The following is an 18,638-nucleotide window of genomic DNA, read 5'->3' as shown; positions in this document are numbered from 1 at the left end:
GTGCTATTGATTAGGAAAAAAATCCACTCAGGATGCTGAAAATTTTTCTCAGTGGCTTTACAACAAGAAAAACACGTGAAAAACGTAAAGAAATGCTTGAGGTGTTTCGCCTCTGTCAGTTTCAAGCTCTGGTTGCTAGAAAGAGCAGTGAAAACTTGAGAAACGCTTCTGTTGCTCTGTTGCTCACTACATTAATCAAAGTTCATTATTCAACAGTTGATTCAGAACCCCTCACATTGGCTTTTGTTGGGGTAAGTAAGCTGATCCGACCTCTTAAAGAGCCTAAATTTTCAATATACCATAAGGTTAATGAACAAAAAAAGGTCTCTGTGACTTCAAAGGGGTTTGTATACAGCTCTGGACAAAAATAAGAGACCACCCAACTCTTAAAACTTTATGAATATGAACTTGTTTTCTTTGCCTTATTTGAGGTTTTTAGGTCTTTTTTTTATTTCAGCCATTTCTACGGTGGCCGAGAAAGCCCAGCGCAGTGCAAATTGAAAAGCGCTGCAAAAGCACAAAACACATCCATCAAAATTACAACACAGGCGCTGCAAATAGAAAAACGCGCTGCAAATAGAAAAACGCGCTGCAAATAGAACCACAACACAACGGAAGTGAGTCACAACACAACGGAATTTTCCCGGGGGACCTTAAAAGATGCTATACCAGCTGTATACAAAGGACAATAAGTGGCAAACAAGCTTCTGAAAAGTAAGTTATGTTTATTACCTGTGATTACCACGGTTGTGTGCATATTATTAAAAGTTCTGCTTCACAAAACGCCTTGTTTGCCCCTTATTGTCCTTTGTACACACAGTGAAGTCCGAGACGTTACTGAAGACGCAGCTTAGCTGGTACAGCATCTTTTAAGGTCCCCCGGGAAAATTCCGTTGTGTTGTGACTCACTTCCGTTGTGTTGTGGTTCTATTTGCAGCGCGTTTTTCTATTTGCAGCGCGTTTTTCTAGTTGCAGCGTGTTTTTCTATTTGCTGCGCCTGTGTTGTAATTTTGATGGATGTGTTTTGTGCTTTTGCAGCGCTTTTCAATTTGCACTGCGTTGGGCTTTCTCGGCCACCGTACATTTCTCATTTTCTGCAAATAAATGCTCTAAATGACAATATTTTTATTTGGAATTTGGGAGAAATGTTGTCCGTAGTTTATATAATGAAACAACAATGTTCATTTTACTCAAACATATACCTCTAAATAGGAAAATCAGAGAAACTGATTTAGATACTGAAGTGGTCTCTTATATTTTTCCAAAACTGTATGTGACTATTTTTTAAAATGATTGAACTACAGGAGGAATCTATGAGCATCAAAACAGGGATTTGCGTAAACCCAGCAACTCACGTTCATTCATAATACCAGGCTTTCCTATGCTTTCTGCAGTAGCTGTCTGTGTAGAGTAGCACACAGTTGTGTGGTGTATTGTGCTCATTGCAGCTTGGTATGGCCTCAACACTGCTAATACCCACGGTCTCACCCTGTAACCCTGTAATCAAACCTGCGGAGAAAAGCCCAAATGCCCAGGGTTCTGAGACCTTGGGGGCACTGATGCCATGACCTCATGCTTCTTTACACATTCTTTTCTTTCTAGACCATGAAAACCCCCCATTCTGTTTGTTTGTTTGTTTGTATGTATGTATGTATGTTTGTTTGTTTTGCTTAGATTTCTTTACATCGCGTCGTTCCCAAGCCTCAACAGCCAGAGAATACGAGCCTGGCCGTTACTTCCTCTTCCTGTTTCTGCCTCATAGTAAGTGGCTGAGAGACCAGACAGCAATCAATCACCAGTGGGGTGACTTACTACTGCCTGAGGGCAAATAAGATGAATCGAACCTTAACTGATCTCGCTTGCATCCTATACGGGGCAGGATGAAGGTTGTACTGTATATGTACTGAATATATATGGTTGCAGAATGTGTTCACATAACATTGTGTTATACTGGTGAAACATACACTGTATGCAAAAATCTATAAAATCAGAAACAGTTTACAAAAAAGATCCACTATGAACCACCTACAAGTAGGTCCATTTATAGAGACATGAAATAAAAAGTGTTCTATTTAATAACAGTGGAACCTTTTTTACATTTTATTAAATGATCCATTTAGAACAATCTAAGCTAAATTTTATTTTTAACAACAAGAAGGATTAACTACAAAAGGATCCATTATAAATCAACTACAAGTAAGGCCATCTACAGGTACAATAGGCAGAAAGCATTTGTGTGATTGCTTTTGGTGCTCAAAAAAGAACATTAGGTAGAAAGTGTTCTATTTAGCAATACAGGAAGCATTGTTAGTTCTATATGGAAATTAAAAAAAAATGTATTACAAAGAAATCTTTTATGTGAACCATCTACAAGGATTGAATTCTGTCAAAGAACTATTTAACTGTTCAGATGGTTCTTTAAATGTGCATGGTTCTATTTAGAACCATCGTCTTTACTAAAGCTTCACTCTTAAAACTCTTGAAAAGGTGATTTTGTGTAGCCAGAGTGAAATAACTGGCTTTCTTTGTGTCTTTGCTTGTCAGCTCTATTGGTTGTGATTTTTGGGGGTTGTTTTGTTTGAGTTTTGGAAGGCAGGCCAAGAACTTATAACTAAAATTTTATGTCATTTTTTACCTGTACCCTGCTGCTAACCCCGGATTGCACTGCTGGAGCAGCATTAGCATTACCCACTAACCGTGCAAAGCGCTAGCTCTTTTGCTGTTTAGAGGCGATTATATTTTAAACTGTAGCCTGTGTATTTACAGGATTTAAAAAAATAAGCTACGTGTGATGAACTTCTAGCTAATATCGTCCTGGGTTACCAGAGCACTCAGGGTTCCTCAGAGTAGAGTGCTAGTGGTTAGCTGCAAATGCTAATGCCTCTGCACCCAGTGGAAATCTGGGAATCTAAGCTTAAGCTTAAACTGTAAATGAACATAGGTGCTTTACTCAACTAATTAAACAGTTTTCAGGAGAGAAATCTGTGTAGATTAACATCCAGCGCTCGATTGACTTTAAAAGAAACTGTAATTTTAAGAATTATAATTTTGTTTACTTAACAAAGCTTAGCTTTACGGGTCTTGCCGTGGAATAGTAGAAATATTACAAATATAGAAAAACATCACAATACTTCTTTTAGTCCTATGTACTGTATGAGTGTTTAAATACAGTAAACACATCATGATACTGTTCCAAAGGTACTAGTTAACTATGCAGGAATAAGTAGGAACTAAAAGGTACTTCCTTGAGGGATTTAGGTGTTATTGTAGTTTTCTAAACTAGTTCCTGCTTAGTTCCTGCATAGATACCTATTAACCATGGAAGAGTACATTTGCTTGCAGTAGACTGTAGGCTGTATAACAACAGTGCAAGCTCCTCACATGCCTAATGATGACATTCTGTTTAGAATTCATGTCTTAGTAACATGGTGAAAGCATGAGCCCCCATATTAATTTGCCTGCAGCCGCTGAAAGCGCACTGAAATATTGATACTGCTTTGGCCTGCTGTGTGAGAGAGGAAGAGGAAGAGGCAGACGAGCACAGACAGGACGAGTGCAGGAGAGATGGAGAGGAGTGGAGAGATGGAGAATTGCAGAGAGATGGAATGAAATGAATGTGCAGCAGTACAGAGAGATGTTGTGGCTGCGTGAGGACATCAGATGGTGCAGGTTCTGTCCTGCTCTGCAGCTTCTGCTTGTGTCCTGGTATTTGGCAGCAGGACTGGGAGACTATGAGCTGAATACACAGCTGTGAATCTGACAGCTGATCCGATCCAGAGGGATCTGACCTGAACAAACATGAAACAGAGGATTTACATCTTTAATTCAAGTATTTTTTTACAGCTAATTAAAGTAAAAAAATACATATTTCCAGTTACCCATGTGTACATGATTGGCTAAGATGTGCCTTAGTCTTCAAAGGTTCTTGTTGTTGTTTAGATCAGTGACATCAGCAATGCTCATCAGACATTCATTGCTATCTTGGCAACGCAGGCGCGCTCTGCATGGCCAATGCGCATACACTCCCACTCGTTACACGCACACACAAGGACAAGCAGAAGTGGTCAAACCCAACTTTTACTTATAACAATAAACAGAAAATACATGAATACGCAGGTCAGTTTCCTCTACTTTTTAGCAGAAGTGCTGCATCATTAAAATAGCAATGCGCCAAAGTGAGAGTAAGAGCACACCTGGCTCTTAAACGGAATGGCAAGTGACACGCTGATTGGTTTATTTCATGTTAAGCCCAAAACACACCCATGATTAATTTAGAGAATTAGTACATGCCTTTTGTATATTTGCATGTTCTTTCATTTTTAAATAAATATTGACCTTTAACAGCAAAGGCCATATTTTTCTAATCAAAAGCATTTGAGAAAGGGGGGAATTATCTATATCTGGTTTTATATCATCACTGAAATTTAAAATCAGATTAATTAAAGTTTGTTGTGTGTGTTCTTTAACGCCATAAATTTGACTGTCAGAGAAAGGTGTTAAAAAATCTTAAATGGAATGACAATTATCCTTAATAGATGTTTTGACTAAACATTAATCTTTTTGTTAAGCTGCAGTAAAACTCTGTGTGAAATAGTCTTAATATTAGGGATTTACTTATATGGACAAGGGGTTGATAACCAATATTTTTCTTGTATCGTTTGTATAAATTTTGACTGCTTGTTTGTTTAATCTGCCTGGATTATCATTTTATAAACATAACATTTATTACTGTTTTTTCCAGAGCACAACCAGGAAATTCTCAAATAAAATATTTAGAAATATCTGTTAACCTTTTTTTAAAAACATATCTGTAATTTCGATATTCTAATATATATTAGTAATTGGTCATGATTAACCTGCTACCTAAAAAGGCTTCAAAGCTTTGGATATTTTTCATTCATACTGTGTGAAACCCAATGTGACACTTTCTTAGTTCAATAGTGGCCTTTTGTTTGTTTTATTTTGTATTATTATTTTTTTCTGATTATTTTTTTTAAATAATAAAGAATATTTTAATCTGCAGTTTTAGTATTCAGCTATATAATATACATTATAAAAACACCATGCTGGTATAACAACATGTATTGATGTAATGAAATTGTAGTTTTGTCAGCACATTTTTTTTTCTTTCTGCGAATCTAAATATTCCTTTCACTTTTATGTTTAAATTCATACATCTAACTTTATATTTGACTTTATATATCTATCTTAATCCATCTTGGTAGCTTTATTTTTAAAACAGCAGGACAGGAGTGTGCAAAGTAAACACTTACTAGACTTATATATGGCATAATATACATCCACAGTTATGTCAGCTAGATGATAATTTTGTTTGGGATGCATCTATTAACACACACACATCCTATCTTAATTATACTATGACAGTGTAACCATTACTGACACTGTTTTAGATTTAGATAAAAAAAAAAAAAAAACTACTTTGATGCAGTGTTATTGTTGGCTGGTTTTATTTTAATTCTAAATAAGAAGTGATACAGATGTCATTTGAGAAGATCTGAGAGAGATTGTCATGGAAGTTAAATGCGCTGCAGATTTTTGAATACTAACAAACATGACAATTATGTTGTTATTATTATGGTTACATAATTTATCAGCCATAAATTTATATTTGAATACATTTAAACATACTAAAAACGCAATGCACATCAGTTCTGATATGCTTTGTTTTTGAGAATAGTTTATAAAAGGTTTTCTTTTATTTTGCCAGGATTCCATGGGAGGTTCTCCTAATGATATCCGGATTTCTGACATGAGGCCGACTCTGGTGGAGCCCCCCATGTACAAGCCAAAGGTCGTGTTACTTGGAAAGGACAAAAAAGGTTTGTTGGAGAGAGCCCAAGCTCACACTATCTAGAGAACAAACTTTTTCATGTGTGTTCAGTATGAATAATGTGAGGGTACTGTAGCAATACTGTAAAAATACTGATGTTTAAATGTACTTCTACTACTAACCTTAGGGTCTGTTTCCTAGCATGCCATATAAACCTATTATTTATTATAAATGGATGATCACAAGCCATCAAACCAAGTTGAACTGTTTGCATTTTTGTACCAGGAGTGGCATAAAGTTATCCAAAAGCATTGTGTAAGACTGGTGGAGGAGAACATGCCAAGATGCATGAAAAAAACTGTGATTAAAAACCAGGGTTATTCCACTAAATATTGATTTCTAAACTCTTAAAACTTTTTAAATATGAACTTGTTTTCTTTGCATTATTTGAGGTCTGAAAGCTCTGTATCCTTCTTGTTATTTTAGCTATTTCTTATTTTCTGCTAATAAATGCTCTAAATGACAATTTTTTTTATTTGGAATTTGGGAGAAAAGTTGTATGTGGTTTATGGAATAAAACAACAATGTTCATTTTACTCAAACATAAACCTATAAATAGCAGTGGTCTTTTATTTTTTTCCAGAGCTGCGTTTTACTGAATAATTGTGGTTTTGGAAACATTTAACTGTTTTTATGTTAAGTGTTACAACTGCAATTGAGAACATATTCAAAATTGTAGATTGGATCCTCCTCGTGCTTCTAGTACAGAACACTATTAAATCCAGCCTCAGGAACACACAGTATATATGAGTTTGAAATGTGAAATCTTTATATGTTTCTCACTATTTATTTGTGCTATTCAGAATCCACAGATGACTCAGACCCAGACAAAATGCACTGCTTGAACAACAGCGGATCCTCCGCCACCTACTCTGACTACTCGCCCTCACAGGGCTCCTCTGGGTCCTCCAACCCCCCTGGTAACGTCGGTTCCATGCAGAGTGCTGTGAAAGAGGGGCCGCTGCAGACTCACTGGACTAACAGGTTGGCGACGATTGGTTGGCAAATTTCATGGCTGCCGGCATTCATTTATCATCTGTGCAATTCAGGGACATGACAACTTAAATACTAACCGTGATATTTTCACTAATAGAACTCATGATGGCACAAAAATGATGCCAAATCATTAAAAAATATAGAAAAATAACACTGATCATTTTGATCTGAAACAAAGTATTTGGATTCTGAATTAAAGAACATTTAGAATCGTCCCTGTTTATTTATTTATTTATTTACTGGATCCCCATTAGCTTGGGCAGATGCCCTGCTATTCTTCCTGGGGTCCTGCCGAAAATAATAACAATGATAACAATAATAATAACAATAACAACTACAACAGTAAAACACAATGCCTATAGGAATAACAATAAATAATTATATCAAAGTTATATCAAATCCACCTACAAAGGCTTAAACAAGAAAAGAACACACCATATATAAAAAGTAGACATTGTCACAGAAAATAAACCTTCCCCAAATACTTCTTTACACATGTTTTGAAGGTGATCTTAGAATTTGTTTCAGTTATAAAAGTCGGAATCTTGTTCCATGCAATGATTGCTCTATATTGAACTGTACGTTGAAAGGAATTTGTATTAGCCCTGGGTACAACAAATCGCCCCTCCACTGCAGATCTCGTCTTATAAATATGAGTGTTAGACATTTTACAGAAAAAAAGGAATTGTTTCTGCGGAATTTTCTTATTTAAAATTGACCATGTTGACATTAATAGAGATGCCTTCAGTTTATCCTCAACTTTTAACCAGTATAAACTAGAGTGCATATCTGTGATGTTAGTATGCAGTGGGCATTTGAGAATTAGCCTAGCTGCTCTGTTCTGTACCAGCTGAAGTTTAGCAAGAAGTTTATTTGAAGCACTGTACCATACAATATTACAATAATCCAACTGACCCAGAACCAAGGTGCCAACAACTCTTTTCATCAGTTCCTGTGTAAGGAATGGGCTACACCTTCTAACTAACGCAAGAGCACAACTCATTTTAGTCACTGTTATTTCAATTTGTTTTGCCCAGGACAATCGGCTGTCTAAAATTACACCCAGTAACTTTGTTTCCTTTACCTGTTCAATGGGTATTTTATCAATAAAAAGCTGAAGCACTGGATCATGCTTTAAGAAATATTTGGAACCAAATAAAATACTTTTAGTTTTAGATAAATTAAGGACCAGTTTATTCTGTTTTACCCAACCCTCTATTTCTTGTAACACATTATTTAATGTCTCTGTCAGACCTACTAGTGTTTTTGCAGATGCATACACAGTTGCGTCGTCTGCATACATAACAACTTTTGCATCATTTAGAGCTAAAGGAAGATCGTTGGTAAAGATAGAAAACATTAATGGGCCTAAACAGCTTCCTTGTGGCACCCCACACTCTAACATTACACCATCTGAAAAACTACCATTAAAAAAAAACCTTCTGAGACCTATTTGTCAAATAGCTCGCTATCCAATTAATCACTGAGGGTTTAAAACCATAGCTCTGTAACTTTAAAAGTAGCAATCCATGATCAATTATGTCAAATGCAGCAGTGAAATCTAATAAGACAGCACCACAAATATTTTTATTATCTATTTCTTGTAGCCAGTCATCTGTCATTTGAGTAAGGGCTGTACAAGTAGAATGTCCTTTTCTGTACGCATGCTGGAATTCTGTTATCAAATTATTCTCTGTGAAATATTGTTGTATTTGATTGAATACTACCTTCTCAAAAACTTTGCCAAGTGCTGGCAACAAGCTAATAGGTCTACAGTTAGCTGCTGAAAAAGTTGCTTTCTTATCCTTAGGAAGAGGGATTATTTTTGCCTCCTTCCACTCCTGGGGAAATATACACTTCGCTAAGCTGGTATTGAAAATGTGACTTATCGGAGCAGAAATGCAACTTGCAGCCATTCTAAGTAGCTTACCATCTATGAAATCTTTGCCTGCCTGTCTATCCTTGCAACATGATTGAATCATTTTTCTCACAGTCTCCTCCTTAACTTCTGAAAACTCAAAGCTACAAGATCTGTCTTTCATGAGATTCTGTATATTGAGAATTGAGCTATTGTTTTCACCAGATAATTGACTACGTCTCAATGTACCCACTTTATTAAAAAAATAGTCATTAAGATGATTGGCAATGTCCAATGATTTAGTGATGAAGGCCCCACCATGTTCAATAAAAGTTGGTTGTGGAGATATCTTTTTCCCTAAAATATTATTTAATGTGCTCCATAGCCTTTTCCCATCATTACTGAGTTTACTTAACTGTGAGGCAAAATATTCCTTCTTTTTTCTAATATTAAGTTTGGTAACAAAATTCCTCAATTTACAATAATCTTTCCTGTCAATTTTACTCCTTGTCTTATTTGCCAACTTCTTAGCCTGGTTTCTTTGAGACATGTATTGTTTTAACTCTTCATCAACCCAAGGAGCACTAAAAGTTCTAACTGTCATTTTCCTAATGGGAGCATGCAAATCAATCACAGGAACAAATTTGGACAAGAATATTTGTAGTGCTGTGTCTGGTTCCTTTTCAGTAAAAACATTAGACCAGTCTATCTTGCCAATATCATTCACGAAAGCCTCCTGGGAGAACTTTTTATAAGATCTTGTCAAAATGATCTTAGGCCTGACTTTTGGTATATATCCCTTCCTTGCGATGACAACAGCATTGTGATCACTGAATCCTATTGGGACTGATATTGCCTTAGAGTATGTTTCCATTCTGTTTATATAAATATGATCAATACAAGACATAGCTTTCCTACCTTTGTTATTGGTACCTATTCTAGTCGGCTGATTTACTACCTGCTTCAGTCCACATATATTAGCTATGTTAATAAGTTTACGTTTTAAGGGACAGTTAGTTGATAACCAGTCTACATTCAGATCACCTGTTAGAATAACCTCTACATTCATGTCACATACATTGTCCAGCATGTCACTTATATAATCCATATAGCTAATATTCACACTTGGTGGTCTGTAACAGCAGCCTACTAACATATCTTTTTGATGTGGTATGTGAACTTGCAGCCATAATACTTCAACTTCCTCAGGCATAATATCTTCACGTACTTTCACTGGAATTTGATCATGAACATAAAAAGCTACTCCTCCACCAAAACAGTTTCTATCTTTTCTATACAAATTGAAACCTGGTATGGCTACAAAGTCATTACTAAAAGTATTATCTAAATGTGTCTCTGAAATGGCAAGAATGTGAACAAAATTTGAAGTTACAAAATCTTGGACTTCATTGACTTTGTTTCTTAAACTACAAATGTTCACATGTGCTACCTTTAAACTTTTCTTAGGTAGCCTTGCAAATGACATATTCGATGTTAAAACTTTTAAAACTTCTCCATGTCCATCAGTCCTATGATGTTCCTTTCTCTCCTTGCCGGATGATTAGTTTGTCATATCGGAGAAAGGCAACGTGACCTCTCTCTCTTGCCTCTCTCATTTTGGGCAGCAATTCCTTTCTTTTTCGTCGTACAGCCTCCGGATAGTCCTCATTTATGAAAATCCTGGTCCCCCGCAACTTTCTTGCATTCCTTAAGACAGTGTCTCTGTCCTTGATTCTGTTAAATCTGACAACAATTGGACGAGGTCTTCCCAGTGTGCCATCATCTGATTTGATCACCTTCCCAACACGCATGGCAGAATCTATTCCAATCACATTTGGATCAAGGTCTAAGTGGTTCTTTATGAGCTCCAAAACTTTTTCCTCCGAGACTGAATTATTTTCCTTATCCGTCTCTGGAATACCATCAATGACAACATTAGTCCTCCTCGCTTGGTTCTCAAGAAAGTCAGCCTTAGAATCCAGTATTAGCATTGATTCTGCCAGTTTGTCTATATCTGATTCTTGTGCTTTCATGTTTGACTGGAATCCTTTGTTAGCCTTTTTAAGTTCTTCCATCTCTTTTTGGGAAAACTCCAGACTTGTGCGCAGTTCCATTACTTCCTTTAACAACGTATCAATCCTGTTATTGGCTGTATCCATGATGGTATGAACACAAGCTTTAAAATTGCTCTCTTGCAGCTGTAAAAGTTCTTTGTAAACATTTTTTTGTTGCTCAAGAAGTTCATGCACTTGTGCCATGGACACATTATGATCATTGTCTTTGTCCTTCCCCTTCCCACCAGCCATTTTTGTCTTAGGCCCAGATATCACAAACAGAAGATTACAAAGTCCAAGACTGATGATTGACTATAATGCTACACCCCAAGAATTATCGTCCTCTTAGTTGATGTTTGTGGTACAATGAAGTTAAGAAAGCATTAAGGATGGCAGAGATTTCTGCGGATTTAATTCACCAGTTCAGCAATCAGCAGGCCCTAATATCACAAACCCAGGATTACAAAGTCCAAGACTGATGATTAACTATAATGCTACACCCCCAGAATTACCATCCACTTAGTTGAGGTTTGTAGTACATGGAGGTTAAGAAAGCATTAAGGATGGCAGAGATTTTTGTGGATTTAATTCACCAGTTTGGCAGTTCAGCAGTTCAGCAGTCACCAGTTCAGCAGTCACCAGTTCAAAGTGGAGCTCTGAAGTCAGACAGCCTTGCGTTTGGTGATGTGAGGCATGGATGGAGATGCTCAGCCATGTAAACACATTCCATAAAGCTCTCTATGCTCTACTGTTCTTGGAGGTCTGTAGTAATTGACTCTGCAGAAATTTGCTAGCGTTTCAGGTACTTCCACTTTCTTATAATATCACTGACAGTTGACTGTGGAATATTTATATCTGGAATATCTGGACTTAAGGAAATAAGCCAGATTTTTTACTAGCCAAAATCAATGATAATTTATTACAGATTTAATATGTTGGTCATTCAGTATTACATTATATTACATTACATTACATTTGTCCAAAAGCGACTTACAATATTGAAGTACAGTATGCTTGTCATTCAACAAAATTTGAATAAAAGAGAGAATTAGACAAAAAGCAGGAGCATGTGCTAGTGGAGCACATGGGGAGGAAAACAAGACCGTAGAACAAAGGAAAGAAAAGACAAAAAAAAGGAAAAATATGAGACAAGGTGTGACAGTAATGGTAGCATTTTGATTTCCACAGTTTCTCCAGCATACTGGTGGGTTATTATCATAACAGTAAAATAAAATAAAATAAAATAAAAGTTTTGTTTAGTATAAATAGAACTGCTTCAAATATTTAGTAAAATAAATATCTAAACTCTTTCTCTTTTGTAAACTACAGTAATTTGCCATGATTTGTTTGTAAAATAAATTATAATAGCTAAAAAAAGTATAAACTACAAATAAACTTAAAATATACGAAAGCTTTACAGTAAATAGCAAAGAAAAATAAGACAAAACATCATATAACAAAATATGTTTTATCGTTTCAAAAATCCTGATGATGTTATTGTGTAGGATATGAAATGGCACACCCCTAATTAGGATAATAGCTAGTTCAGATCAAGTTTTGATGTGCCTTTATAGTCCATTATCAATCCCTATAATGGCAGAGGTAGCAGATGCACAAGAATGATGTAGTGTATCAATTAGCATCAAGTGGATGCTAACTCACAAAATGGCAGTGTAGTAGTCAGAAGAGTACTCAAGATGGCTTTTATCTCTTTTGAACATGCAAGAAACTGAGGGTGCTCAACAGAGCTCCCATCAGCGTGTCTCTCTCTCTCTCACACACAGAGCCAAGGTCAGCAGGAGGACTCCTCTACTAATATCCTCATTAAAATGCTACTAGATCCCCATTTCTGTTTCCCCCATTAGATGCTGTGTATTCCCCTCTCAAGATTTTAAAACTACATCTTCCTCCTCCTGGCTCTGATCTTGCACTGACAACAGAATCATTACTTACAAATGTAATGCTCACAAGAACTGAAATGCAACACAAATCCTAGTTTTGTAAAATATATCCAGAATAGACATTACACAGACAAAATCTTAGCTCATTATATCAAACATATTATATGCAATATAGAACTAGCATTACTAGTGAATAAATTAATGATCCAAAAGGCCAAACACCGTTTATTTAATCTTAAAAGTGACGGTATATGCAAAGATCAAAGCATGTTCACAAGTGTCAACAACTTGCTAATAATTCAGCAGTCATTCAGAATTGAATAATATATATGGTTACTTCATTGTGCAATCCTGCTCAATTCTGCTGCAATTCCAGCAATAAAAACAGAAACAGAGAACCTCAGCAGAGATGTTCATACAAAATACATGATCCATTTCACGTTAGCAAAGAGTAACATCCCCAGTTGCTTTTGTGAAATTGATGAACACACCATTTTCCTGCCTTGGTAAGAAACTCAAGATCAATCTTTTTTCATAGTATTTGGTTTTGTTTGTTTCTTTACACTTAAATGCATTTACTTCGTATTTCGAATTAGATTTTGATGTCTACAAACAAAGTATAAGAGAGAAAATTACCAGATGGTGTTTCCAAGCCCATTTACAACCCCTGATTTTATTTTCCTTTTATTGGTATCTTGTAATTAATATAATAAACTAAAAAATAATAAATAAATGCACAGCATCAGCATGTCAATGCACAACATTAGCATAGCCGCAACTTTGTTTTTTAGCATCGTAACAAGAATGTTGTGATTAGTTGTATGTATTATTTTAGATATATTGTAAAAATTATTTTAAAAAATCTTATAGGATAGTGCTGCCATCCTCTTGGTTAGCTGAATGGCCTTACTGAGAATGCTTCTATGCTGTTAATAGCTTCTAGCCTAGCATAAATAATCACTTACATTGCTGTGCACTTTTGACTTCACCTTCCTGCGCCAGTGCACTATTTTGGAATGGGGCAAGTGTATGATCTTTTTTAGGGCATAAATATTAATAAGGTCACAGCAGTTTAGGGCAGGGGTCAGCAGTAGGTAGGAAGCATGGAGCAAGAAAAATCTGGCCAGTGAGGTTGTTTGAACTACAATGAAGGATAATAAAAGAAATTACTAAAATGCCTTTCTGTCCAGCTTTTGTTTACATTCCTCCCCTTTCTCTCTGTCACGCTCGACGTGACTTTAACTAATCTCCTTATAAAGGCGTTTTTCCTGGCTGCATCTAAATTCACTAGCCAGGGCAGTGGTAGTGTATTGGACCTATTCTACAGCCTTCTTTTGCAGAATAATGTGGGATTTGCATTTGAATGAGAAGACATCCAAAGGTTCATAATTTCTCACTTACATGTACAAAATGCTTATTATTCAACTATTATAAGGAAAAAAAAAAAGCTTTCTTTTCAATAGTGTGCTTATAATTAGAAATGTTAATAATTAGAAATGTAAAAGGGCCTCTCGAAACACTGATAGCAAGCTGACTAACTAGCATACTTCCTCAGTATGAAGTGGTGCATATAAAGGCCAGCGAGAATACTTTGTAGGTATCAGAGCATTCTCATTAAATAGCAAATTTTCATCAGAAGGGTCAAGTTCAATTTCTAATTCAAATTCCTTAAAACATCTCAGTCATTTTCTTTCTGTGTTGATTTGCGTATATACACTTGATAACCACGTGTAGTCCAGTGGATAACAACACAGCTGTTGCCGTGGCTTTAATTCCTTGTGTAAAAAGGAGCACACCACTCTACACCAGTAACAGTTGTATGGCAAGACTCCAAATGCTACATTCTACAATAATACAACTTTTACAAAGTTCACACCTAAGCTCTGGATAAGGGTGTCAGTCAAATACTATGAAAGTAATGTGACCGATACCATTATAAATCTTTTTTTCTCGTTTTTGTTCTGTGCTCAGGCTGGCTCAGTCTTTCCCAAAGCCCATCGAGAGCAAGCCCTTGCTCAGTCAAAGAGAAACGCCCCCCTCCAACACCCTGCAGCAGCGAGGTGAGAGGCGGCCGCTCAGTGACACCTTCGACAGCTGGAACGATGCCCCCCACTACGACAACACAGGGTTTGTAGCGGAGGAGACGCTCCTTGAGACCCCCAGCGGCAGCAGTGGAAACCCCATGCTGGGCACGAAGCCTCGCAGTGCTTCCACAGCGCACGGACGACGGCCTCTCATGAGACAGGAGCGCATTATGGGGGTCCCGCTAGAGCTGGAGCAGACGCAACACACTTTCCGCAACCCCGCGGACACTGAAGTGCCTCCTCCTCCACCTCCCCCGAACCCCTGGCAGAACTGGACAAGGACTCCCAGCCCTTTCGAGGACCGCACCGCTTTCCCCTCCAAGCTGGAGCTCACTCCAGCAAACAGCCCCAACCCTGACCGCAAGGATTTTGAGCAGGAGATGGGTGAACTACCTGGCACTTTCCCCTCAACGGGAGCCTGGGGCTTCCTGGACTCCAGAGACTCAGGGACAGGGCAAGGTCAGCCCAACATCTTCACACATATTCAGGGTCATAAAGAACCAAATAAGGGTGCCACCACCATGGTCATAAGCAAGAGCTCTGAGAGGCTTTCGCCCATGATGAAGGAGGTCAAGGCAAAATTCAAGAAGTCCCAGAGCATAGATGAAATCGATATTGGGTCTTACAAGGTGTACAGCATTCCTCTAGACAGCTACAGCTCCATAGAGAATCAGGGCAGCGTGGACAGAGCAGACCTTCCTGGACCTCTGGAGCAGAGCATGTCCAGGAGCCAGTCCGCTCCCATGCTGGACGATGATCTTGACGGCTTTGGAATGAATAAGAATTCGCAACAGCAGAAACCTGCTATTCCGAAGAAAGTCTACCAATTTGACCAAAGCTTCAACCCTCAAGGACACATGGACATGATGAAACAAGACAGGAGAGTTCCTCCACCCTTCCCCAACACCCCGGAATATGTGAATCAACCCGGCAAGACACTGCCAAAAGAGCTTGTTAGCCCTCGAGGCTACCGCGGCTATCCACCGGTGGAGCAAATGTTCCCATTCACTCAGCCATCAGTCACTGATGATTTAGTAATCACTCCACAGTTTTCTGCCCAGCCTCAGCGCTCTCGTCCGGGCTTCTTGCGGCGAGCAGACTCCCTGGTAAGTTCTACCGAGATGGCACTGTTCCGCAGGGTAGCGGAAGCCCAGGAACACCAATTGGCAGAGCACTACAACAGGCCTCAACAGCTCAAAGGCATGCTGGAACACCAGAACAGCCTGTCCACAATGGCAGACACTCAGTTTCATAAGAGGAATGGTAGGTATGAAGAGGACTACTCGTCTTACCAAGAACCTAAAAAGCCTATAATGGGTTACCCCACCAAGAGTCTGACGCAGCGCCGCCCCCTGTCTGCCCGAAGCTACAGCACAGAGACGTACGGGGCTTCCCAAGCTCGGCCGGTGTCTGCCCGTCCTACTATGGCTGCCCTGCTGGAGAAGATGCCTTCAGATTATAACCTTAGTACGTGCACTGAGAAGAGCCCTGACGCTGACACAAAGATGAGACCCCCGATGCCCCAGAAACCAGAGGACATGACCTCCAAAATGCCAGTGGACTGGAGACAACAGCTTCTACGGCACATAGAGGCAAAAAGGCTTGACCGGGTAAGAAAAAATCATTTGCGTAAATGTAAAATTACATGTACATAGAGTGCTTATAACATGCCTATTATAGCTCGGGCTTACAAAATTATATATGTAGGCCTGCTGAGCATCTGAAATCAACAGCTAAATCCTGGGACACAGTAAGTTCAACAGTGTTATATAATAACAATAATACCATTATAACAGAACCACAGAACTTCACAGATTAACCACCAGATCATAGATCATGGAAATGCGATGCAAATAACTATTGCACTATTGTGTGAGCTATCATCTCTTAGGATAACGACATTTGTGCAGACCACACCTCCAATTCTCTGCCTACTTCACCATGAGTAACTGCGTGGCTAACAGATGATGTTATGTTTCTGTGTTTACACACGACCTACTAGTTTACTGTACCTCATTGTCCACTAACCTTGGACCACACACTGTTATTGTTAGTTTTATATAAATGTGACCACTTTGTCTCGCTGTGTTGCCGAGTAACAATGTACCTGTATCTGTTGTTGTTCTGTTGGTCAAGCTTCTTCACTTTGTTGCAGCTGCGCAGTGTGTGTGGTGCAGTCCAGTGTACCCTCCCCCCAGCAGCAGCCTTTGACTTTCTGTGTGGCACACCCATTCACTCATGTCATGTGGTTGTTTCCCTCCAATCAGAGTGCTGTCCTTAAGCACAACACAGTAAACTTCGGCATGCTGTACTCTGGAGGCTATGCTGCACCGCATGCCAGCAGAAGCATGACAATAAACTTTTACAATAACACAAAGCATGAAAACCAAACAACTCAGTGGCTACCTCTACCAAATGTGAGTATCTAAAGCAAAGTGTCATCAGCTCAGTTCAGTTGTATGATGAACACATTTCTGACACTGTTTTTATACCAGTTTTTATATATCAGCTTTAAAAAAAACAAAAACACGAACAAACATAAAACTTGAAAAACTGAACGAGAAGGGAAATAATTTTAGCCACCCAACAGTAAAGGCCCTTTCACGCTGAGTCTGATGCAATTGCAGCCTTCCATGCTTGGTAACAGGGCTCGATTTCAACTCTTTCTTTTTCTCTGCTCACTGTCCTCTTTCTGCTCTCTTTTCTCTCTTTATTTTCAATCCCCCCAAACTAATGCTCATTAGCGAGGGAAGCTATCTATATTTTATGGCTCTTTTAAATCTGCCCACATACATATAGCTACTTTACTGTATTTTTTCTCTAGCTTTGCTCCCCCATATATTTTCTTAACTTAACTCTAGGGTTTTAGAGTCATATAAGTGTTTGTTTTCAGTTCCAAAGAAGACTAGCTGTTCTGGTACAACGTTGATTCTCTGATTGGTCAGCTTGATTTTAACACATCCGACAACACACAAAATTAAACAGGCTTAAAAAAAACGTTTTTTTTATTTTGCGGCATTGCAATAATTTGTAAAAATTATAAACAAAAAAATCTGACTCAGTGTAAAAGGGCCTTAACATTTTGTACACATATCCACAGACAGGCCTCCTATTTTTATTCTTATTCTTATTTCTGTGTTTAACTCAAATTCCCTCAGTGTTGTGTGATTTTATTCAGGTGTCTGTGTTGCATGTCTGCAGTCTTTGTGTTTTGCTCTGTGGGCTACAGTCCTCCTCTGTTGCCACTGTACAGTGCAATACTCTTTTAGAGGGACTACTACTAAGACACTGGCATCTGATAATGATAATTAAAAGCTGACATACACTATTATGTCCAAATGTTTGTGGATGCTCTTATTGCTGATTGCCAATAAAATAAGCCTCTCTGGAGCAGCTAAACATTAAGGTATTGGCACCAGGTGTGGACTAGAGGGGTACATAGCCCCCCAGTACTGAGTGGATGAATGATGGTGCTCCATGAAGCTGACATCACTTATGTTGCCCATGTCACCGAATTAAATCAAATCCTTCCCTAGATAGGAAGAGACCTAGCAGTAAAAACAAATAACTATATTTCAGCAACCTTGATTTTAGAATAAACAATGAATTACAAGGTGTCACAATACTTTTGTCCATATTCTTTACAAAAGTACACATGTTGCAATCAATTCCCTTGGATAAATATAGTAGTCAATATAACATCTAGGTGTATTATTCACATTTACACAAAACTATACTTTACTTTAGACTAAGACACATTTTTGAAGTTAATAATGAGCTAGTAATTATGAAGCCAAATACATATGAACTAAAACAAGAACTATACATTCTTATGCAATATTACTTGATTTATATTGATTGTATTGTATTTAAGGACTAGTTGCGAACTGTATT

General features: G+C 38.0%; 1 protein-coding gene across 18 annotated transcripts in view; it reads left to right on the top strand.

The window, feature by feature from the left end:
• Positions 1-18,638, top strand: part of lrrc7 (leucine rich repeat containing 7) — a 223,839-nt gene that overhangs the window by 189,702 nt on the left and 15,499 nt on the right. For 13 of the 18 annotated variants that reach the window (XM_007248271.4, XM_007248262.4, XM_007248261.4 and 10 more), the window contains 5 exons: positions 1,675-1,761; positions 5,729-5,840; positions 6,655-6,835; positions 14,632-16,354; positions 17,012-17,161. In XM_007248271.4, the coding sequence (XP_007248333.2) occupies positions 1,675-1,761; positions 5,729-5,840; positions 6,655-6,835; positions 14,632-16,354; positions 17,012-17,161 (2,253 nt within the window). The remainder of the gene's footprint in view (positions 1-1,674; positions 1,762-5,728; positions 5,841-6,654; positions 6,836-14,631; positions 16,355-17,011; positions 17,162-18,638) is intronic. The other 5 variants (XM_015605571.3, XM_007248272.4, XM_007248265.4 and 2 more) reach the window with 2 other exon arrangements.

This window comes from Astyanax mexicanus, chromosome 5 (genome assembly GCF_023375975.1).
Source record: "Astyanax mexicanus isolate ESR-SI-001 chromosome 5, AstMex3_surface, whole genome shotgun sequence".
NCBI classification, from domain to species: domain Eukaryota; kingdom Metazoa; phylum Chordata; class Actinopteri; order Characiformes; family Acestrorhamphidae; genus Astyanax; species Astyanax mexicanus.
The sequence above is the reverse complement of the archived record's forward strand: the minus strand, read 5'-3'. Positions and strand labels throughout refer to the sequence as shown.